The sequence below is a fragment of the Lytechinus variegatus genome, chromosome 8 (genome assembly GCF_018143015.1).
Source record: "Lytechinus variegatus isolate NC3 chromosome 8, Lvar_3.0, whole genome shotgun sequence".
Lineage (NCBI taxonomy): Eukaryota > Metazoa > Echinodermata > Echinoidea > Temnopleuroida > Toxopneustidae > Lytechinus > Lytechinus variegatus.
In genome coordinates this window covers 4,905,631-4,931,322 of record NC_054747.1, presented here as the reverse complement: position 1 = coordinate 4,931,322, position 25,692 = coordinate 4,905,631, and the positions used below count along the sequence as shown (strand labels likewise).

The 25,692-nt window shown below is 35.8% G+C and overlaps 1 protein-coding gene and 1 long non-coding RNA gene across 2 annotated transcripts; both read right to left on the bottom strand.

Annotated features, from left to right (window-relative positions):
• LOC121420687 (WSC domain-containing protein 1-like) lies at positions 1 to 25,692 on the bottom strand. Its single transcript, XM_041615349.1, has 4 exons — positions 25,302 to 25,692; positions 17,391 to 17,564; positions 15,543 to 15,746; positions 1 to 386 (listed from the first exon to the last, which is right to left on the bottom strand). The coding sequence occupies exons 1-4, from the start codon at positions 25,576 to 25,578 to the stop codon at positions 43 to 45; spliced, it is 999 nt and encodes a 332-aa protein (XP_041471283.1). The 5' UTR covers positions 25,579 to 25,692; the 3' UTR covers positions 1 to 42.
• Positions 3,378 to 4,476, bottom strand: LOC121420688. The gene is made up of 3 exons (XR_005970798.1): positions 4,465 to 4,476; positions 3,962 to 4,081; positions 3,378 to 3,482 (listed from the first exon to the last, which is right to left on the bottom strand). It is a non-coding gene; the product is annotated as an uncharacterized LOC121420688 (long non-coding RNA).

Genomic DNA, 25,692 nt, shown 5'->3' with positions numbered 1-25,692 from the left:
AAAAACAAGGTTTGGTCAAGTTTCTATGGGGCCTATCCTGCACTAATAAGTTAAATTCTTCGAAATGTAGCCCTTTTCAAGGAGTAATTTTGAAGCTGCGTCGATATGTGTCTTAATGATTGTTTCATGCTGTTTTGTGTAAGGATCGAACAATCTATCACTGTCGGTCTTGTTACGACGAAATCTCCCCTGTGGATAAGCTTCCGTACAACTTAGTCTTTCCTCGTCGAGAGGAACGCCAAGAAACTTCAGAATTCTTGTGATCTGCTGACAGAGTTCCGATTGGAGATCTTCGTAAAATACAAGCAGTGTGTTATTCAGAGCGATCCACGATGCTATAGTATTCTCCCAGATCTGAGAATTCTTCTCAACGAAGTTATCCCATTCTGTTAAAAGGAAATAATAAACATTAAACATTTAATTAGAAAAAGGAAATTAAATTAAAGAAAGACTTCCTCTCAACCATGTTGTAATGCTGCACACTGCAAACAAAAAAAAATCCGATGTTGATTTACCAAATGCCCAGAATCTATATGTCCACACAAGAGAAGTGTTAAACCACACCAGTTTGGTGTTGGTCTAACACCAGACAAGTGTTTATACAACACCAATTAGTATTAAAACGGCATAAAAGGAGCCAGAAAGTAGCATGAACGCTGTTCAAGTCTGGCCCCTTGTAGTTTAGACAATTAAACATAATTGTTTATCACTTTGTTATTTAAAATGAACAGTTCATTATATATTACTACTATTACTACTAACCATAGTTTGTAGTACATGTATAATGAACAATGCCGAAATATCACAATTTAGACTAAAAGCAAAGGCATGTTAAATGATACCAAAAAAAAATGTATACAACTTTCTAAGAAAATGTTCCGCGAATATAAAAAACTCGACCTTGAATGTTTCTTTCTGATTTTGATTGGTAGCTCATTGGCTTGCGACTGAGTGAGGGGCAGGCCCCCGAAGCTACCGCCATTTTGTTTAATCCATTAGAAGCTAAAATAAGCCATCATTAATATTAATTTCGTACGATGCTCCCTCGTCAATTGTGGTTTTGTACGTGCATTACACAATACGCACATCAGCGCAATGACAAAGGTCAACTTGGAAAATTCATTAATGTATTCATTTTGTTACGCGCTCGTGACGCAAAGGATTCAGCGAATCAAGCAAGCGCAAATCTGAGGCGATACGTTGCGCTTTATAAAGTATCGATATCACAAGCGATATCACTTAAAAACAAAACAATGTTTGTATTGCGTCTTATAGGCCTATATGCTGATGAATAAGATCAAGTCGCGATTAGGTAAAAAGGTTGGGGTGGGGGTGGGGACAAACCATGGTTATTTCAATGATTCTTCCATCTCAAAGCTCGGTGAGTTACTCAGCATAATAATGCAGGATCTGACACCATGGTTGGAACCACTTCTGACACCATAGTTGGAACTTAGGTTATATAAATCAAAAGTCCAGTAGGCAGTGCTTTAAACGTATATACAACAGACATTTATTAGGTGAGATGCAACAACGATCACTACTGCGTCATCTTAACAGCAGCCACAACTTTCTCCATGCAAGTAGTCACGTGTAATAACAAAGTATAGTCTACGCTTGCAGACCTTTATCAGTTATCACCACACGGTCCATACATAATTTTTCTGGAAAATGATATCTATATGAAGATGAGTAGATTTCTTTTATACCCAATTTTAAATTTCTCATGGTAGGGTAACATGAAAATTCATTTTCGCATAAGAATATTGCAATATGGGAGAATAAAAAAAATGATTTTCTTGGAGTGGCCCTAGCCCCTTTTGCAACTTAACTCTTCATATGTTTCCTTCTTCTTTTTTCACTTGTTATCTGTCTCCTGGTTTTCAAAAATCTCGTCTTATTTCTCTTCCATCCCTTTTGTTCCTACTTCAAACATCAGCTCTCTTACACCCCCTCTAAATTATCTCTTCATATGTGCCCTCTATTCTTTTCTCATTGCTTTTCAACCCACTTCTCATCACTCTTTCCCTCTCTTGATCTCAGTCTCATTTTGAATTTGCCAATTCCAAATCCCTTTCATTTTAGCTCTGTACAAATACTATATGAACACAAATGAAAGACATGAAGGAATTCTCTGGTTAGTGGTGAATTTTATTAATTATCCAGAAAAAAATCACATCATCATGAGGATTAAGCTTTACCTTTTTCTTAAGCGTATGTTAATACTTTGAACCAAACTATTTTTTTTGTATGCTGGGGGGGCACAATTCCCACTACCTTTTGAAGCACTGAAAAGTGCCTTTTTTATGCAAGAAAAATGCCCCCCCCCCCTCACGAGCGTGTTCCGTGTCCCTTTCACCTGATGAGAACCTGTTTTAGGTGTTACCAATCAATGCTCTTCCTCATATGCAATTTTTTTACCCCAAATGCCCCCCCCCCCCACGTGTTCTGTGCCCTTCCATCTGAGGGCCCGTTTCATGTGTTACAAAATGCCCCCTCGCCTTCTTGAAAGTGCCCTTTCTTGAATCACTGCCCCCTTTTACCCAAGAAAGGTGCTCCTAAAGAACTTGTTCTGTGCCCTTTCACCTGAGAAGGATCTGTTTTATGGTCACCATGACGAATGTCCTTTGAAACAAGAAAACAATATTTTCATTTCTATAATATACTTCTGAAGGAAATCCTTTGTGCATTAAGTTTAATAATTCATGTGAGTGGGGTATATAAGCAGTTTCGCACACATGGAGGGGGGGGGGCTTGAAGGACTCTTGGCCATAGCAGGCGGAAGCGGGGGATAGGGGGACCTGTCCCCCTAAATTTGAGGTGGGGGGACAGTCTAGTCCCCCCCTAAATTTTTTTGTTGAGAATTTTTTTTTGCTCGTCAATTTTTTTCCTGCGTCCCCCCTAAATTCAGGTAGACCCCCCCTTAAAATTGTGGTTGACAACCCTTTTTTTGGCTGGAAATTTTTGCGGTCCCTTCTAAGATTTAGGTGGATAGATTCAGGTAGACCCCCCTAACTTTTTTGCCTTCCGCCGCCAATGCTATTGCCCCCCCAAAAAAAAAAAAAAAAAAAAAATCACGAACAAAAAAAAGAAAAAGGAAAGCAAAGGGTGAAATATATTATTTTGAATATTTTGTCAAAATCTATCACAAAATTGGATATTTGTTTTTAAAATGTCAAAATTTTGCTCGCTCGCAACTTTATAAAAATTTCACATAAAACAGCAATTTCCCTGTGCCCCCCCCCCCCACACTTATAACTTCAATCAGCCGCTCCTATTTGTATGTTTATAGCTTCTCTTTTTGCAACCAGTTTTAATGAAAATCAATAAGAAATTTCATACGTCATGAATTTGGGTTGTGATAATAATTTTTTTTAAATTGGACTTGGAAAAAAAACCTTTTCCATCTTCATCATGTGGTTCCCAAGTCTTCAATGTTGAATTGTTGGATTTCTTGAATGAAAACATCTGTTACACCAGTCCTGCAGATTGAAAAAATAGAGAAAGAAAATCAATTAACTTAAATTGTCATGATTTATAAAACATAAATGTTTTAAGAAAAGTGAGACTATGCATATATATATGTTTCTTCAACACATAACATAGGAAATCTTACTTCTACTAATTATAAACTTGTACTTCAATAAAGCATATCACTTAAACCTATTCTATGCAGTTTACATAACACTCTCCATTTCAACTACATGTACTCTTTGAAAAATGTCAGAGATTTCTCGTAAATATGAATATATAAATTAACATATATAAATTATTTGAATAGTCAGAGTTAAAGTTGATATGCTTTGTTGCACAGAATATTTTGATCTGTAATTAAAAACGACAGTAACTATAATCTAAAAAAACAAAATTGAAATGGGTTTTTCAAAGGCAGGTCTATTTGTTGCCAAAAAAATGTTAACAACCTCCATTATCAAAAATAATCACTAACTAACTCACTCACTCATATAACTGCTGTAGTTTGTATTTCTCTTTGTGGTCCAGTCACTGTTCTATTAGGCCTACTTCACCAATTATTTATCATCATCAATCACCTCCATGGAAATTGTCAAACTGCATCATCCTATCAGAAAAAATGTAAAAAAAATGTAAATCTACAAATATGAAATATGAATATCACACTAAAGAATGAATAAAATGAATTTTATTAAATATAACTCTTGAAAAATAAATATTGTTTTGTTTATAAACAAATAAGAAATAAAAATGCAATTTGATTACTAGTAGATCAAGGACATGACCTTATTTTATAAATTTGCCCAAGGTACATAACTTTTGACATTGGTCCTACCTTAGACTCGACAGCCTTTATATTTAAGAAGTGTATATTCAGTACAGATCCTACCTCTTTGTGGCTCAGGTTATTTTTATTGAATGCAAACATGGTTAACATTCAATGCATGTAATGAATCTGTAATTTTGAATGGGTTAGTTTAACTTTTATACCTGGATGAGAATCTGCAAAATGATACATGCACTTATGATCATCATCTTGAACCATATAGGTAGACCTCTATACTGTTTTTCTTGTTCTTCAAACTCAACCTGTTTGTGAAAGAAAAGAGAGTACAATAATTAATAAGTGATCTTTTTCATGGCCTTATATATAAAGTATAGGGGAGGGATTTGAAAAGAGCTGAAATGTGAAAACCTTCATCAAAAAAAGAATTGCATGACATCCTTCAATTTTATTTTAGAAAATGCCACAAAACAGCCCTATATTGGTCATGTCTGGCCCTCGCTTTCTGAATTTTAGGTTTCTCTAAAAAAATTTTCACATGCCTGCGCCCCCCCCCCCAAAAAAAAAAGCATCTGCATCTTTTTATTTCCGAATCTTATTTCATTTGACTTTAACATAATTTCATCTCATGCACTAGGTCTAGATATATTTGTAAGAAAGTATAGATCTAGTCCAAGACTCAGAGCTGTGCAACAGCTTTCGCGTATCTAAATTACTTTTAGGTCTAGATCTAGATAGTAACGATGGACTCTCGATCTAGTATCTAGACCTAGAAAGTAAAGCTTTGGTTCTAAACCGAGATCTATATGGATTTGATGTCTGACTCTGACTTTTATTCCTGGCTAAAAGTTTAAACTTCATTGCCATTGACTTAGAGTAGATCTAGATCTAGTCCTTGGTCCACTGACACTGCAGTCATTCTCGTACATGTAAATGGAGTCGTTTAGGCCCAGACCTAGATCTAGGCCTAAATTACAGACCTAGATCATAAGCCCTGGGAGTAAGTGTCACGGTTGGGAAAGTATAAGTTAGATGACTAGATTTGAATCAGGTTGGCCTAGAATTAGAAAGCATCGATGAATAAAAGTAAAGTAAGTCTAAAATAATAAGAAGCAACACTAGATCTAGATGATCCTCTGTTAACCAAGTTAGAATTTAGATCGAACGTTAGGCCTATATGTCCTAGGCCTAGATCTATTTATAATAAGACAAACATGCAGAGCAGCACGTTATATCTTAGACAGGAATAACCGTCGTTTCTGGGGATTTATTCAACAATTTCTGACATTTTACTATTCGTGAGTGAGCGAGCCAACGCAGTTCAGCGGAACAACCAAAGTAGAGAGACTGAAGCTTTGGTCTAGTTATTTCTAAAACAGAGTCTAACTATATAAATTACAATAAATTTAAATGGGTGGGGGCTAAATGCAGAAGCCTGAAGCACGGGCGCCGGAAGCTGGTCAAGTGCCCCCCCAAATAATTTTTTTTTTTTTGGGGGGGGGGCAAAACGGGATTTTGCCCCCCCCCCCACGTGCCCCCTAAAAGTAGAAAAATGCTAAATTATTTAAGGACAAAAGTAAACGATGAAGGCACTTTTCTGCCTACAAATTGCCATTTCCATTGTCAAATATGAAAAAATTTCGCCCCTGACGGGGCAATTACATATCATAGTAAGCCTCGCGTATTTTATGAAAATGTCCCTCTATGAAACATACCTTTAATAAGCCCCTTTTCCATCTTATTACAGTGTGATAACGTTTAACCTTTTAATGAATAAATTTCAGACTAAATATAATATCTTTCTTATAAATAATATGTACATTATGAACTGCGGTAATTTGTTAATCAGTTCATGCTTATTTACAAATTAATATTTCCTGGAATTTGATATAACATATAATGTTATGCAGGGCCCGCTGGTAGAGCAGTTTCCTAAATGAAGTGGTTAATACCCTCGGTAAATAAAACGTTATTATTTTATTTTTCATCACTTCCTAGCTATGGTCACATTTTCCCCAGAAAATATGTAAAGAAAAAAGAAGATTTTGAAGGAGTCATCGAAATGTGCTTCCCAGCCATACAAATATGCAACAGGAAGCACATAAATCGAGTAATGTTTTAAATTTTAATGATTTTCAGAAAGGTTTGAAATTGTTAGACAATTAAGCTTGTCATATTTCATTTTGCTCCAGTCAGTGGCGTAACTACGAGGGCATGGGGGCACGTGCCCCCCCCCCCCTCAAAACAAAAAAAAATCGAGGAAAAGGAGAAAAAGAAGGAGGAAGAAAGAGAAACGTAGTGGAAAAAAGAAATTATTAATTTAATATTATATTGTATATATGTTGCTGTATATTACATAAATAAACATTTTTTTGGTCATAACTTTATGAAACATAATTTGCTCAGGGCCAATGTCTTTATTGTTCTCGGAGCTCGCATTGTCTGTTTAACTAGATAGAATAGATCAAATATTTTTTTCTGAATACTATAGTTTTCAAGTACATGTATATGTTAGAGACACGACGTTGTCAAATCAAGTCAATATACACCAAATATGTTTCTCCGCAGTTCCAGCTATCGTTTTTTTTTATGTAGTGACATATGCTTCTTTTTCATGACTAATCAAAGTGATCGCCCCATTTATAATGTAAAACATTTCCTGTCCGTGTTTAGGGTCGCATTAAAGGATTGATGAGATATGTCTGCTCTTCATGAATTTATCAAATCAGTCCTTAAATGTCCCTTATTCTGATCTGAATATCAAAAATTTTCAGCTTTTCAATTTTTCGCAATCGCAATATTTCATTAGTAAGATGCGTGTGATAATCATAACAATGACAACAAAAAGTGCTTCATGTGTTTAGATGTAATTCAAACCAAATCAACAAGCGCTTGCCACTTACATTAGATTACTGTGGTGAGATATCTATACACTTAATGAATTCCTTAAAAATAGTCCTCAAAATATCCCCTTTTCAGCACTCGCTGCGTGCTTGCATCATTTGGTTAGTGAAATATGTATGGTCTTACTGAATTCCTACAAACAAGCCTTAGAAGGTCTGAATTTCCTAAATTTCAGCTCGCGCTTCGCGCTCGCAATATTTGATTAGTGAGATGCGTCTGATAATCATGATTAAAATGGCTACAAGAGCTTCCTGAGTTTATAGCCCTAACGAAATCAGCAAGCGCTTCGCACTCGCATTAAAGGAATATAGTGAGATATGTATACTCTTGATTTCTAAAATATAGTCCTTAAAATGTCCCTGTTTGGGGTCAACATAATTTTTTACAAAATTCTAGCTTGTATTGTTTGTTTAGCGAGACAGGAATGTAACATGATTAATAAAAATTGCTGACAATGTCCCTTTCTAGGTATGAATGTCAAAAATTTTCAGCTCGCGCTTCGCGCTCGCATTGCATGATCAGTTAATGGCACTGTCCTTAAAATGTCTCTTTTAGGTCAGTGTACCTGGCAACTGAGTATCTCACGCTGTCCAAAATATTGTGCCCCCTTACGGATTTTGCCCCCCTAAAACTGAAAGTGTTCCGGCGCGCCTGGCCTGAAGTTATGCAAAATAAATTTGATATCTGAACCTGAAGTGAGGATTGACACAATTACAGGCAATTATTCATCCACACTCCACTTCACAGTTTATTCCTGACTGGGTCTCGATCTACTGAAGATAGATGCAGATCTCCCTCCATCTCCCTCTAGATCTAACGTTAGTGTACATTCTTCTTGTTTTAATCAATCGTGGGTAGGTCCTTGTTAATTGGAGCCATTGGAGGTCAACCAAATCGGCTCGAATATCTCTCGATGCCCAATCGGCTAGGAGCCCGTACAAAATACATGTAATTAACACAGCGGCATAACCGCAACACTGCAAGCAACATACAGGCTGCACTGGGCGACGATGACAATCCAACTTCAATTTCAAAGACCAAATTCTGCTTTCCTTTAAAAGAAGAATGATAGCAAACTCTTTAATTTGGTAATGAAATAACCTAAGATCACAAAATACAGTGTGAAATTTGTAAATAGTCCACTGAATTCATGTGGTTATATCAATTTATACGTACTCACCGGAGTGTTCGTAGGTCCATTTTTGTGTGGAAAGAAAAGTTTCAGAATGAATAAATTAGATGACGTAATGAGGTCAAATGAATAATTAATTCTGTAACACGATACCACTAGTATCGATGACAAAGAATCGGGGAAATCGCGTATTAATGACGCTCTTAGCCAATGAAAAGGGTGGATTATGAATATATTTACGCTCATGAATGTCAATGAGGGCTTATTTTTGTCTTCAAATGATCGCGGTAGGCGGAGCCTAATCTGATTTGTTTTGTGTTGAACGCGAGCGCAGCTTTCGGTCTAGTAATATATTATAAGGTCCCCTGCTTCATATATTTAATTTATCATTGCAGCTTGGCCAGGTCCCAAAGAAGATGAAAATAGCTAAAGTTATACCCATTTTCAAGAAGGGGGACCAATTAATTACTAGTAATTATCGCCCAATATCTTTGTTAACTTCGTTCTCAACAATTCTTGAAAGGATCATTTATAAAAGGACAGTTGCTTTCCTTAAGAAATATAGTATTATATGTGATAATCAATTTGGTTTTAGAGAAAAACATAATACAACTCATGCTATATTGACATTAATAAATAAAATATCTACTTCTTTTGATAATTCTGATCATACTGTAGGATTATTCCTTGACTTCTCAAAAGCGTTTGACACAATAGATCATGAAATACTGTTATGTAAGCTATCAAATTACGGTATCAGAGGGACAGCTTTACAATGGTTTAGGAGTTATCTTACTGATAGAGTTCAGTTTGTTACAGTAAATGAATCAGAATCTCCAACAAGGCCAGTTTCCTGTGGAATTCCACAAGGTAGTATTCTTGGCCCCTTGTTATTTATACTTTATGTTAATGATATGAAAAATTCATCTCATGTTCTCTCATTTATTCTCTTTGCTGATGATTCCAATATTTTCTATACACACCATGATCCACATGTACTTGTGAGCACTATGAATACAGAATTTAAAAAAGTAACAAACTGGATTAAAGCCAACAAATTGTCACTGAATCTGCAAAAAAACTAATTATATGCTTTTTAGTCATTCATTGAAACATCTACCGCATCAAATACTTTTAGATAATACTGAAATCAAAGAAGTGCAAACAACAAAATTTTTAGGTCTTACTATTGATAACAAGCTTACGTGGAACGCTCATATCAACAATACTTGCAAAACTGTGTCAAGAAATATTGGAGTCATCAATAAGCTTAAATACGTTCTACCAGCACAGGCGCTATCCATGTTGTATTGTGCATTAATTCTACCATATCTTAATTATGGAATTCTGGCATGGGGTAATGCCTTTCAAACTAGACTAAATAAAGTCTTGCTACTTCAGAAAAAAGTACTGAGAATAATATGCAATATGTCCTTTAGAGCTCATACGGATGAATTGTTTCGTCAGAAACGTATCCTTAAAATCAATGACCTGTACCGCTTGCAACTATTCCAATTCATGTATCAGCTAGATAGAATTAGTGTACCTAATGTCCTACAAAAGAAATTTATGAGAAACAATACTTTACATTCATATAATACGAGACAATCAAATGACTATCACTTACCTAAAAGTAAAACAGTATTTTCTAGCAAAACTGTATTTTTCACAGGACCAAAACTCTGGAATTCTCTGGACAGAGAAATGAAAGAGGCAGCTAATCTTGTACGATTTAAATTACTCATCAAAAAATTTCTCCTGAATTCTTATTGATTCAATCTAACATTTGTGAACTTCATACTTATCCACGGTAGTATTGATTATTTTTTAAAGTCAATATTTAATTTTGTATATAGTGTAAATACATTTGTTTTACAGTGTTTATATCTATATAATTTTATAGAATTTTGCTGATTATTTTACTCTATTTGTATGATAATTATTACCCTTGTATAAAGTTTTGATAGGGGGTCTACATTTTACAAGCTCTGCTTTTTAGTAGGCCCCTCCACTTTTTTCATTTCATTGCTACGTTTCAATCCTGCATATGTTATGCACTTTTTTTTTTTTCATTGTAAACATGATTACGAAATGTACTTTGATGATTGTGGAATATGAATATATCAATAAATAAATAAATAATAGATAAAAGGTCTTTGGTGAGGGGAGATGAATCGCAAGGTGGTCATAAGCCTCGACAACGCATACCTTGCGATCCGACTACCACGCATGCGCTTTTGCTTTTGGCCATAAAAAACTAGGAAAATGCGCTTACTACTGCGTATGCGCGTTGTTTATCATATGCCCGTCGTACAACTCTGCTGTCTGATTGGCTGGAAGTTGGATTGAGCCAGTGATTCAGTCATAAGGTTTTTGCGTGTCAAATCCTTCCGATTGTCCTTGCGACTTGTCTCTGACCGGCCTGCAACTATCAAGCTGACAAGATCAGTGACATCACATATCCCCCTCTCAGTCGCCAGCCAGTCGTAGACCGTTGGGTCGTAAGGTGTGCGGTGGCCTTTAACCACTCGAACCGTCCTTTCACACGGTAAAAAAAATAATAATCGTAATTTGAATGATGATTCCAGTATGGAAGCTTAAAAGTGCCACCGAGATGTTGAGATAATTATCTCGGGAAGTCGACATCTTGATAGCAAAAGATAAGATGACGAGATCCTGGATCTCATCATGTCGACATCTTTTAGAAGAGATGATGAGATGACAAGATCCCGGATCTCATCATGTCAACATCTTTTAGAAGAGATGTTGAGATGACAAGTTCCCGGATCTCATCATGTTGACATCTTTTAGAAGAGATGATGAGATGACAAGATCCTGGATCTCATCATGTTGACATCTTTTGGAAGAGATGATGAGATGACAAGATCCCGGATCTCATCATGTTGACATCTTGTAGAAGAGATGATGAGATGACAAGATCCTGGATCTCATCATGTTGACATCTTGTAGAAGAGATGATGAGATGACAAGATCCTGGATCTCATCATGTCAACATCTTAAGAAGAGATGTTGAGATGACAAGATCATCTCATCATCTCATCATCTTTTCTACAAGATGTCAACATGATGAGATCCGGGATCTTGTCATCTCAACATCTCTTCTAAAAGATGTTGACATGATGAGATCCGGGATCTTGTCATCTCATCATCTGTTCTAAAAGATGTTGACATGATGAGATCCAGGATCTTGTCATCTCATCATCTCTTCTAAAAGATGTCGACATGATGAGATCCAGGATCTCGTCATCTCAACATCTCTTCTAAAAGATGTTGACATGATGAGATCCAGGATCTCGTCATCTCAACATCTCTTCTAAAAGATGTTGACATGATGAGATCCAGGATCTCGTCATCTCATCATCTCTTCTAAAAGATGTCAACATGATGAGATCCAGGATCTCGTCATCTTATATTTTGCTATCAAGATGTCGACTTCCCGAGATAATTATCTCAACATCTCGGTGGCACTTTTAAGCTTCCATATTCCAGTGAATAAAGGGCTAATGATGAATTCTTAGCACGTGTGAAACCAAACTAGAATCACGAACGCTAATTTCATTTCATTTATTGATTTCTGTATCAAAAACGCACATGTTGGTCTGATTCGTTTGCCTGTTCAATATGAGACCTTATTCAACAGTCCAATGCGGTGCATGCGCTAAAATATACAATGCGTACACCAATCAGTGCCATGTATACGCGTCATTGGCCCGTATTTCATAGACCATGGTCTAACCTTGTGCTAAATTATGAGAAGCCAAACGTTTCGAAATTTGGTTTACATTGAATGCTTCTAATGTTTACTGTGCTCTTTACTAATGGTGAAGACAACTGTCATACTTATCCTTTCCAGGCAGTTAATGATGTTTTGGGAGTCAATGAGCTGATGCATTGAACCTCTACTGTTATAGATTCATGTTACAACTGGTTTTCCATAGTTAAACCACAACTTTAAACCTGATTTTAAGTTAAACCCGACTTCAGAATACGGGCCATTGTGTACAATGACGTCATAATGAGGTGGCAACCGTCAGATTCTGAGGACACACAACCTCAACTACAATATTCAGCAGAAAAAAAGTTTATGCATACACGTGTAATACACTGTATGTTAATTTTCCTAACATGAGATTTTCGTATTATTTTACAACATTTTGTGCCCCAATTTGACCTTTGGAGACCTCAAGTGACCTTTAAATGACCTATACGTGACATTAATGCCGTGCAATTTATTTACATCCTATTTCTGATCAGCTTCAATCTGATAACAAGCATGATTCTTCGATAAAAAAAATATATTCCCTACTCTTTCTGTTCTTTGTCCTTTTCTCGCCCTTCGTATTGTGTTTTTGTATTGTATTTGTGTTACAGGCATATCCCGTCACAAAAACGCTTTTGTGTTCAGGGACCTACGCTTTTTTCTGTTAGCATATATGTTTTAACTATAATTTCATAACAAATGATTTTGCATTATTCCTATTGAAAAAATGCTATTTTATGTAAATGGAGGAAAAGTGAATGTTTATTTCAATGAAATTATAAGAAGAAAACGATGCCCAAGGGTGCTCAAATGGTACCCATCGAATTCTTTTCGTTTTACCCTTCGAATCCTTTAAAAATATACTCTGTACTACCACGCCGAGGAAAAAAAAAAACATACCCAACCTGAAGGTCAAGTGTGGTTCTACTGGACTATTGTCTTGCTTAAAAATTTGACACCCAGCCATTGCTATGGATGACTCAAGTGCTGTTGCTTGAGTGCGAAATGCAAGCACAACCATGTGTTGCTTTTATACAAAAATGATTCACGGTCGATGTCTGCTTTTCGTACTCTTGTCAATGGAATGCAGTATGGATAGTTGATTCTGGTTGATTGCAATGTTATTCTATCTTCATTCATTTTTTTGAGGGTGGCTTCATTTGAATGCATTGCAGCAAATTAAGTTCATTACATGATGTATATGTACATTCTTTTTACTATTTGACCTACAACCATTTTGTTAATTCTCATTGATCAATACATGATCTATACTGATTATATTTGCTATTTTATTTGTCATTTACTGTAATGTAATAACGATAGCCCTAAGGATAAGCAAAAAAGAAAAAAAAATCCAATGCTCATTATTTTTCTAGGGTTATTTCTTCCAGATCCTTCTCGTATTTTCCAGCTGGAAATGTTTGAGACAGAATGGAATCATCAGCAGCAGCTTTTTGTAAACATGATCAGGGTGGGTATCTTTCTTAAAGGGACGCCCCGGGATGAAGATATTCGTATGAAATAAATAGAGTAAAATTCACAGAGCAAAAATTAACCAAAGTCGGATAACAGAGTTGTTGATTTTTTTAAGATTGGCGTTGTTCTGGTGAAACAGTTCTAGACATGCCTTCATGAATATTCAATGAGCAAACTGATGATGTCATATTCCCACTTGTTCTTTTGTATTTTATTATATGAAATTAAGTTTATTCAAAATTCGTCTAGTAAGAACTCAAACCGTTGGATTGACATCTGATCAAGCACGGTAAGTGCATTAGTTATCAATTACTTGAAAACCTTTTCAGGGAAGTTCAAATGCTACATACTATTACCCAGTCTTTATCAAAGCTACCCTTGTCGGACGCTCGAACATTCAATGATTTACTTTCTCCCCATTTATTGCACCTGGGTGGAGAGTGGAAAACATGGATTAATGCATTGCCTATGCATGGACGCAAGTTCTTTGAGAAATTGGGGTTCACCTGATGCGTTAGTACGTGTTGGAAACATCGATTATGTTGATGAACTCTTTTTCTCCTTCCTTAATTAATAATGTAAAATATTTGACAATTATACGTTGCACAACTGGATATTAATTTTTGAAACGATTAGAATGACCTTAAGCATTATTCTGGAACCCGTTGCATAAGAGTTACAATTATGGTAAACTGCATGTAATCCGTGATTTTGATTGGCTGTTGAGCATCGTTACTATGGTAGTTTTATTTTATTAATTTACTTATTGATAGATAAATCCTATGGCAGTTACCATAGGATGACAAAGTTACCTTAATGGTAACTTTTATGCAACATGGCAATGGTCTGTTTATATTGAGATTTTCATTGATTTCGTTTTCACATTATCATCCAAAATATAATACATGTACATAACATTACAAAGTAAAAATAAAATGTTACAAGACAGATCTTTACATATAACATAATTACAGATTTGATAAACACAATTTTTTTTAAAGTAAGCTACTTCAAATGGTTTTGTATTTTAGAGTAAAACAGAGGGTGGGCTTGCCGAAAAAATTACATGATTGCTCATAAAGCTTGTTTTGGTCGAGTGCGCGCGTCATAACATTCGGATAAGCTCTAATAAGCCCTATTGTGAAGTTGATATCATGTAAATATGTGATTAGCTCTTTATGGGCAATCATGTAATTTTTCATGTGACGACCAGGGCACCGTAGCACAAATATTAGCGACTTATCGCCAATTTTAAATAGCTATTCTGTTTGGTTCCTAGTCAGTCTACAGAGCAAAACGCACATACAACGATGATCTTGATAACAATTTTAACTAGCGATTAATCGATTATCTTTGTTTTATAGGGCTTATATAAACTTTATTTATGATGAACTGATGACGCCCAAAAGTTTTGAAATCGCATGATACATGATGCATTTTTCAGATGGCATAATAATGAAAGAATTGACACGGCCAACCGTGAGATATCTGGGCAAAAACAAACTTTAAAAATTGATGTAATTTCGCCGTCTTTGACTTGCAAGCGCAGGTGATTTGCAGCTGGCGCATCTCTGACAACTTCTTACACTGTTGAAAAACCCTGATTTTACAGAAAAAGAGAAAATTTTGCATAAAAGCAATAACAGAATTATCTGTAAATTCATAAACCAGGAATTTTTCTGCAATTTAACAGAATAGGTCTCTTTAAAAAGGGGGAAAATTGTGTTTTTTTTCAAGGAAATTTGTAAGGTTCCATACACCAAATACCAATTTCCTGTCATTTTACATGATATTATGTAAGATTACGCAATCTGGTAAGATTACAGGTGTTTTCCAGACTCTGCTGCAGGAACTTCTTTTATTTGAAGGATACACTTATTCCTATATCCTCTGTGGGAGGACGACATGAGATTATGACGTCATATACATGATGTTTGAACGAAAAAAAAGAATCCAATTGATCTTTGGCATGAAATTAAAATGTTGCTTACCATGAGATTTGAAGTACTTGCGTGATGCAAACCCTGTATGACCTTTAGCATTAAAGTTAGCATAGGCTAGCAAACAATCATAGGGATTCCGTACAATCAGTACCGCTTTTTCAAACATCTTGTAAGATTTCCGCCGTCTCATTTCATGGGTTTTGACGATAAGAGTAGTTCCCTTTTCCGGTTTCTCAGGTTCTCCTTTAAAACCTTTCCGATGAACCCGGAAAGAAAGATAGAGATAATATATATATGTGATATTATGCATGTACAACAGCTTTGGCAACTTTTTTATTTCAATATTTTGTGAAAGAACTGGATGAAGAGAACAATGGTAGACGTAGCTTGAATCAAGGAGCTATCTGCCCTTTTGGAAAAATTGGCAATGCCGAAAAAATGTCTCTGCCGAGAATCGGACCCAAGGCCCACAGCTTTGAACGCCGGTGCCTTAACCACTAGACCACAGAGACCACTACCCAATAGCCCGTCTTTGTGGCCTAGCGGTTAAGGCACCGGCGCAGCGTTCAAAGCTGGGGGTTCGGGTTCGATTCACAGCAGAAACATTTTTTTCGGCATTGCCAATTTTTCCAAAAGGGCAGATAGCTCCGGGGAACTTTGATTTAAGCTACGCATACCATTGTTCTCTTTATCCATTTCTGTCACAAAATATTAAAATAAAAGAGTTGCCAAAGCTGTTGTACATGTATAATTTCACACATTTGTATACCTTCTCCTATACATGTACTGTATAAAAGCAATATAGCTTTGATTCAGCTGAAGCATGGCGGCTTGTCATTGTTCAATCCCCACCTACACCCGACAAAGGAAATTATAATTGGTATAGTGTCGAAAATCTGTCTACATGTATCTGACAGTCAAGCGGATCGGGGTCACCCTAGCCACTGACCCGTCTCTGTGGTCTAGTGGTTAAGGCACCGGCGTTCAAAACTGGGGGCCTGGGTTCGATTCCCGGTAGAGACACCTTTTCGGCATTGCCAATTTTTCCAAAAGAACAGATAGCTGAAGATTCAAGATTCAAGATTTTATTAAAACAAATGATCGCAGCTTGTTACAGCTGAATTTGCAAATGTTTTACAAAAAATCATAAAAATACACATAAAATCAACATAAAGCAATGTTACAAAAGAATCAAGAAATTACAAAAATAATTTATGGTAAAATCATGATGATAATGACAAAGTGATCTTAGCTTTGGAAAAGTTTTGAAAAAAGTACATATGTTGGAAAAATGATTTAATCCTAAAGTATAAAATTATTGTGATGTTATATGGGTTTAAAGAAGAATTTTAAGAGTGAATATTTTCACATAGTCCACTGCATGAACGCACTGTAATTACACTATGTGACTCTTTGTTCTTTCTATAGCATCAAGAATGATAAATAATGTTACAAGAGATCAACATACGGTATTTTCAGTTTGAGTGGTCTAGAGCTATATTTATTTTATATTGTTTTTGCATTCCTGGCACGAACAGAGCTTTGTAGCAAATGAACCGTACAACAACCCTTTTTACTAGTGGCTGTCTCTTTTCGTGTGTATAATGTTACCGCATTGTTAGCCAAATCAAATCATTCCTGTGATAAACTGATAATTGATTCGGTAGGTATGACGTTGTTATTGCTGGTGTTACATTAACATAAGAATGAAGTACAAACTATAGCCAACTAATTAATGCAAAAACTTCTTTTTAGGCATTTTTTCATTTTTCTATGTATTGCTTTAAATATCATTCCTCCTCGTCTTCTCATATCATGGTATAGGGTTGTTTTATCCTCTTATCATTGCAAGCAAATAATATTGAGTTCTAGTGTAGAGTAGTCCATAATACTGACCTCCGTTGTAAAGCCCTTTATCATAGTACACGCTCCCGGTGTAAAATCCGGACGCTCTCTCCAAGAGATATCGCACCCAAGTATTTCCAGATCCAGGAAAACTAGCCAAGGCAGTCAGAGGATAGGAATGTGGTGTGACTAAGGTAGCTTTTTGACATACATCGTACGAAACATCTAAAAAAAAAAAATGAAGACCGTAAAAAATGACCTGGGGGTGTTTCCCCAAAGATAATGTATGATTTTAACATGTTAAAGCCGAGTTGGGTGTGGTATAAAAGGCATTATATCCTACATAGGTTGAATCCTTTATAGTTATTGGTTCTAGTAGCATCATGTGAACGAATATATTTCAAGTATGATGTTGCGTGACGTCGATATATTTTGGATATATCGAGGTCTGACGCCATTATTTCACAAAACTGGATATCTAGCTAAACTATCGGGCGTACCGGCCAGCGTGCTCTCTCTCCCGGGCAAGTCCAGCGATGCATCGGCGCAGGCACTAATCTGCGTTCCGCTGAGCGCGATGGCTTGGAGAAAAATGGGTAATTCAACTCAAGTAACCGGACTTTACAAGCTTAGCGCATTGCTTATATATTATTAAAAGAAGGATAGAAAACAAATACATCAGGCTTTTCATTCGAAAGCATAGTATACAAATAATGAATGTGTATGCGTGCAATGGGAAGAATATTTTCATGAGATGAAAGATGTAAAGTTCATTTCGACGAGGCGTTAGCCGAGTTGAATGGAACTTTTAATCTTTCATCGAATGTAAATATTCTTTCCATTGCACAAATATTTACTTTCATTATTTGTTTTATATAACTCATATCAGTTACAAAGTTTTTAAAAATGTAATAAAGGAATAAAAAAAAACAATTTTCTCTGATAAAAAAATTATTGCTAGTCGGTGGATTACACCATGTATCGACAGCTCATGAGCCCTTTGCTTTCATTGTTTTGTGACGCGCATTGCTTCATGCATATGAGTCGAGTGCGCACAGTCAGTTTGATCTGCGCTATAAACTTCATGCGCGCAAACACACACACACACACCCACACAAGTAGACATATACATGATTATAATGAGGGAGCGCTAGCGTGCTTACCGTGCAATGGAAAAATAAAAAATGCACGGTCACCGTGAAATGGAAATTACAAAATGCACGCAGTAAAGGATGGACCAAATATTGAACACCTTTCAACCAATCAGATGGCAAGAATCTTCGTTTGAGTTATATAATGGAAATTATCAATCCTCGGTTAGCATGGTTAGACTGGCAAAACTACTACATTTCCCTCGGGGCTGCGCCCCTCAGGAAAAATAGCAATTGCCAGACCAACCTCGGATAAATAGTTCCACTATACTTTCTCAAAGCCTGATGTATTTGTTTATTACCACATTGGTCAGATCGTAAAAAGACGCGCACTACAGCGTATTGATCAATTAGATTGCGCGCTGCATATCAGATACGCGTCGGCGTTTAAAAGCGATTTAAGTCATACTTTGTGAAACACCCCCTGTTATCCTTTTCATGACCCACCATTATATATTGTACAACGCCTACTTATCTTGTTGTATGCGAGCAAATGGGAGGCTGAATGTCACACAGTCGTACCGTTGCACAAAAGACGTACCATCCAAAATGTACCATTGCGCGGCTTTAGGAGGTGACGTCACAGTGCGATGATTAAATGACAATCCGCGTACATTTCGCTGGCTAAAAGCGCAATGCTGTCCAAGATCATGTGCGCTTGTGGACCCGGCTTGTGGGATTTTGCTTTTCGCCTTCAATATTTTTGCTCCCTTTTCATAGATTACTGTAGGGAAAAACTCTTGTTTTTTTATATTTTCGCTTGATTCCGAGGCGTTGTACAACACAAATAGCGAATATTCTTATTCGTGCAATGGTGCGAGATTTCGCATTCGGTGAAAGAAAGAAACGCTCTATTCAACTCGGCTAACGAATAATGAATAGAGCATCTTTCTTTCACCTCATGCGAAATCTCGCACCATCGCACTCATGCATATTCGCTATTTGTATATTATTTCAGTTTTTCTCTTCATGATTGTAGGGTGCATTGGTGATACGTATTATAGCATATCCAATCACCAAACATTATACTTTATTCTTTAATATTGCAACATGAAAGATCTAATTACTATAGGTATGAGCAATTCGATTGCCCAGTAATTGTTTTTTGCGTTAATTACAATTTTGAAAGTAAAATTGCAAATCATCACTATATATACTGTAGTATTATTACACATTAAAAACAAATATCTCAGGCTTTGAGAAAGTATAGTGCAATTATTTATCCGAGGTTGCTCTGGCAAGTACTATTTTAAATATAGTAGTTTTGCCAGTCCAACCAATTTCGTCATCATAACATGCTTGAGTTTGATACCAAACATGATATGATTTTCTTTATTCATTATTTTTCAGTAAGTGGGCATGGCCAATATTATCTTAGGATGGTTCTATATGGCCATAAATTTGACCCTGTATGAACAAAAAATATCTTACATTTTGTTTCAGATTATTAATATTGACTTTTTACATGATTTAGCTTAGGATTGATGCTAAATGATTGTTATTACTAGCTTCAAAAGTGGGCGTGGCTCAAAGCTTTAATTAATAAAAATATTCAAGAGTGCTAAAGTGTCATCAACCAGTCGATTTCGAATCAATATTCCCTCAACTATCGTTTCCAGTAGAAGAAAAGGTGCATTTGTACCTTAATTGCTTTAAATGATATGCTGAAATGTTGAAGAGTTATTTCGCAGACGCTTTCTATAACGCAGATAATCTTTTGTCAAAAACCCTTAATAATAGCAGAGCGGTCTTTGTCGAAAATCGTTGAATCAAAACAACGTCCTGGGCTTCGTAACACAAAGATTAGCGATCAATCGCTAAATGAACTGACCAATCAATATCAATGTTATACACGCGCATTTGGTTTAAAATACTGACCAGGGACCAATCAGTGCGGTTCTTTCATATTTGCGATTCATCGCAAACCTTTGTGTTACGGAGCCCTGGACTCTGGACAAACAACATATATGCAATTTTTCATCCAGTCTGAATCTTAAAGATAATGCCAGTAGTTGCAATAAACACTGATTTCATGAGAAAGTCTGTAAACCAGGCTTAATTGTCAGTATATCATCGAGGATCTAGATCCGGTACAGTTACATAAACTGAACTTTATTTGTGAAATCTTGAAATCTACGCTGAAAATCACCAACACAGATAAGCGCACGTGGGACAGTGTATTATTATTGCTTTGAATGTCAGCCCGACGCTTGACCCGAATCCTGTGCTTATTTGCTGATTTCTCAGCAATTACACAATTTCTTACAGAATCCTTTGGCACATATGTTTTATTTATGCTAACAGACACTTTGGTGATCATTTCATTGGATTCTGTGCGAACTCATTTTGATATCGTTACCACAACTGGCATTTACCTTTAAGACAAAGTGCTGTCCTGGGCCCCGTAACACACAGGATAGCGATTAATCGCTAATTTGAAAGAACAATTCTGATTGGTTCCTAGTCAGTCTACTAAGGAAAATGCGCATAAAACGATGATCTTGATAGGCCAGTTCATTTAGCGATTAATCGCTAACCTTTGTGTTACGGGACCGCTGGTCCACAAACCTTTGGCAATGACCATTAATCTTGCGATTGTGACTTGATGGGCATTTGATGTGAACGTGGATGTAAATGAAAAAAAAAATAATTCATGAAATATATCAATAATGAAGACATCAAAGCTGGCGCTTATCCCAATAAATTTTAAACCAACATGTCACTTTATTACTAATGACCTTCCTCTGATCATGCGCCGAGTGGAACTACGAACTGGCTTATTAACTGGCTTATTGCTCTTTCTCCTCTCCCAGCTACCAACCTTCGACAAAAGCCTCATTGTGATCTTAATTGCATGTTCAAATGAATCGATTCGTTGTAGAGAGTTCTGCGTAGTAAGAGCGAAAAAAAACCGCTTTTGTCGCCGTGACGACATTTCATTCAAAACCAATTAAATATTGTAACCTAACTATTGTTACCTAGCGACAGCTGTTGTTTCATGCACCGCACTCGGATGGTTGCATGTAGCAGTCATCGCGCAAGGCTGCGTTAATTTCCTACATGTACCTCTAAAGTGAACCTTGCAACTGAAGTAAAACATTTAAACACTTGTAGTTTCAAATGTCTTGTACTAGCTTAGTCAAAAGATGGTCCCATTAAAGATGGAAATTAACTCCATCATTTCGAGATCTGCCGCCTAGTGTTATGAGCATCTCCACGCGAAAATACATGTTTTTACGATAGCGACTACCAAGGCCTATCTGGTGATTCACAAATATGACAAATGTATAACTTTCTTGGTTTTGGGTTTGTTTGTTGATGCCTTGTGTCAGAAAATCCTTGTCAATCAACGTGCTTTAGATTTGAAGCAGCAAAGTTAAGAAGCAGACGATTTTGTGACATAAAACATGTTATCATTTGATCCCCACACTTCCGCACGCACATACTGACCTAAATAACAAGATAAAGGCTCTCTACACGATATGAACTGTTTCTCTGGAATATTAGGAGGAAAATTGTAAAAACTGGATTATAAATATTAGACGATTAATCCCATTGCCTTTATCTTAAAATATGTATACATTTCCAGAAATGAAATAAATGGAACTAAGATTGGCAAAGAAAAACCAGGACTGCACATCGATTTTCCATGTTTTAAGTGATATATTATCTTCTGCGCATATACAGTTTATGCAATATCAATGTCTAATCACGAATTGCTTCTTTCAACTCATGGCCTATTTACTGACGGTGGAACACGGTGGGATTAAAGTAGAAAAAACATAAAGAGAATATCATTCAGAATATCACAATGGCGGTAACGTGTTAGTGAAACTATTCGATGAGTGTCCATTTGTAATAGGTCCTTGGTAAAAATAACCTTCATTAACGAACGAGGCCCAAATAGATTTCTCTAGAAAATCAAACGAAAAAAGAGTTAAATGTTTGGAACGTCATGACACATTTTAAATTGATGAATTAATGTTTTTTTACCTACATACAGCATGACTTTGTTGTTGAATTTTTTGTTTTCTATAACGGTGTGCTTATTTTTTCCCTCATAATCAGCTGCCCAGCTTGAGCTAATAACATGGAAATTCCTGATCTTCATATCTTTATTTCATTGTCTGTATTCTCTCTTGAATTTCTGCACAATTCCTATTTTATTACCGCTTTACGAACGTGATGCAAATTCATTGGAAATTCATGACAACTGCATTATATGATATGAAATACTACTGTATATACGATACACTGCTATAGTTTTCTTTTATGTTATCATTTTATGTATATTATCAAAAAAAAAGGTTCATATCAATTGAACGTAGTTAATTTATAAATTCAAATTCCAAACAATTTTGCCATAAACAATTAACTAAGTCATAGACAACAAGTTAAAACTTTAAATAGTCAATCTAATTACAAGGATTTAAGGTGCGAAGTACCCCAAGGTTCTATTCCCGGGCCCCTTTTATTGACTTTGTTTATAAATAATCTGTGTATTGTATCCTCGAAATTGAAACATATTTTATTTGCCGATGATACAAATATTCTTGTCACGTGATAACATTGATGTTCTGCAAGTGCGATAAAAAGGGTGACTTCTTGGTTGACAATTAATAAATTATCTGTGATTACTTTTATAACACGGTATATGGTTTTTAATATTAAAAAAATATGCATTAACAATCTGCATGTGCTATTAGCAAATTTCAGTGAAGCAAAGGCATCGCAAGTAGAATTTCTTGGTATTATAATTAATAGAAAATGGGTTCCTCATATTGATTTGATTTGTAGCAGAATTTCCAAAATTATAGGCATTTTGTACAGATTACGCAATTTTCTACTTATTGTTTTACGGAATATTTATTGCGCTTTTTTAACTCTTTGCCCGCCACGGACGACTCGCGACACATACAGCGGACTGCCAACGACGACTCAAGTCACAATACAATGCATACGGCACCCCTAAATTAATATGGCGCAGGGGGGATAGTGTACGTGGCGGGCTAAGAGTTAAGTTACGGTATTATTCTTGCCTGGAACAGCGCTTCTTGTTCACACCTGGTTAGAATTTTAAACTTGAAAAAACGTGCAATAAGAATCGTTAACCATTCATCTTTTTATACTCATACAAAACCAATTTTTTTAGTCTCAGAGATATTTGAAATTGTAAAACTTTTAAAATTATGAGACTGCAATTTTTATGTTTAACTGTTATAAATATATTTTACCTCAGTCAATATGTAATTATGTTGTTGTAAATCGTAATGTATACAGTGCGTATCAGAAAAAAGTTTACACTTTGAAAAAGCCCTGGGAATTAAAATATATGCAACATGTGGGTAATTTTTTCACATATAATATTGGATTTGGGTCTCATCTATCCAATGAAAGTAAAAGTTTTGACAGTATGTTACACTTGAGTGAGCTCTGTCCATTTTTGTAAAGCTCGCAGAAATCTGTTTGCGCAAAAATGCTCGTTTTCACGCTGTGTCAAGGGGAAAGGGTGATATCAAACTTACTCTGCGAAACATTTCTCATACATTTTCCTTGCACTTTCAGTCAATTTAGATAAAACGGATACATTCAAGCATTTTGTAGCAATGTTGCCACCCAAATTGAAATTTCAGCACTTAGTAAGCACAACCTTTACCCTTTCTGTGCCAGCGGGATCTGAGGACATAACTGAATCTGAACAAAAGTTTATATCAGACATCTTCAGCATTTTTTCACTAAGTTTTTATCGTTTAAAGTGGGTTTACATTTCATTTTTCATTTAATACTTGTTTCTCCACACTTTTCAAAGCTTGGCAATGATTAACAAAATGAAAATCAAGCCTTAGCCATTACATGTAAATCACAGGTCAGTGTAAAGCAAATATCGTCACGATGGCTTTGGTGTGTGGGGGAGTGGGGTGGGCGCAATGCACTCTTCGAAGTGTTTTGGGCAAGGAAACAAGTTTAAAAGGGTAAAAGATATCTTCAAATAAATTTTACTAGCTAAATTCTACATGTTTTTCATGATTAAGGTCAACTTTTGTTCGCATAACTATTTCAAGGTTCTGCGCAAATCATTTTTCACTAACTCTTCAAAAGTAAGTGGTGCTCACTCAAGCGGAAATATTTCTCGACAGTTTTATCGTCATTTACTTAAATGGATCTGTACCAATGTTAAAATGTGGAAAAGTCTTCAGAATATTACAAATGTATAATTTACAGGGTTTTTTCTAAGTGTAAACTTTTTTTATACGCACTGTATAATTATACATTCAGGGGCAATAATGATTTTCATATAGGGCCTACCTAAAGAGAGAACAAAACGATTTAAAAATTCAATTTTTATAGGAACCATTGAATTTGGAATACTCTATTACAGTACTTAACGATAGTTGCTTTTTTACGTGTCTAGGAGGAATTGTAAATACCAAATCATCAGTACTTATTAATTGTTTACTTAATTGTTATTTTGATTGTTTGTTTGGTTTAGTTAACTAATTCTTTCCCCTTTTCTACTTTAATTGTCAAATGATATGATATTTTATTTGGATCGGCCGTACGTGAGGTTGACTGTGTCCCTTTCAGTATGATACTTTGTTTATGTATAAGTCTGATTTATTTCATGTTTGTTCTATTTCTATAGTTGTTTCATACTGATAAAAATAAATCTAATTGCATTGAATAAAATCATTGACATGACGGTTTTTGTGCATTCATTTGCTTATAAATGCAGTGTTTGTTGAACTAAAATACAAACTTTTCTATAAAAAAAAACTAAAAATATTTTATTAAAGTTATAAACGGATTCTACCTTTCTCTGAAGATTCTTTCGGTTGGCCTGCTAAAATTCTTGAGGCATTTCTCACATATGAAGTGACCATATGATTAAGGTTAAAATCCGTATGATTAGCGGGCCTAAACTCCAACGACCTAATCATCATTCTGCAAGATCCTCTCCCGTAAGCATGCAACAGTTTCCGACTCGTACTGCAAGGTACTATTGCGTCGTTAGTACTGAAATATTCCAGAAGTATCCCCAATACTGTTACCGATGCTACCAGAATGAAACATTCCATAATGACTTTCATCGTGAAAAAATAGATGCTGAAGTATTAATTCGAAGAAAGGTTCGAATAACACCGCGCTGACGCCACCACTATCTAGGTTGAAGACGAGTTGCCAGATGTGGACGATATGAATGG

Bases quoted from the DNA above. Each gene is read 5' to 3' on its own strand.
- LOC121420687 (XM_041615349.1), bottom strand. From the start codon at position 25,578: ATGAAAGTCATTATGGAATGTTTCATTCTGGTAGCATCGGTAACAGTA. The intron at 17,565-25,301 runs GTAGAATCCGTT...TTTTTTTTTTAG, and splicing joins GAAAGAATCTTCAGAGAAAG to ATGTTTCGTACGATGTATGT. The intron at 15,747-17,390 runs GTCAGTATTATG...TTCATCGGAAAG, and splicing joins TAAAGGGCTTTACAACGGAG to GTTTTAAAGGAGAACCTGAG.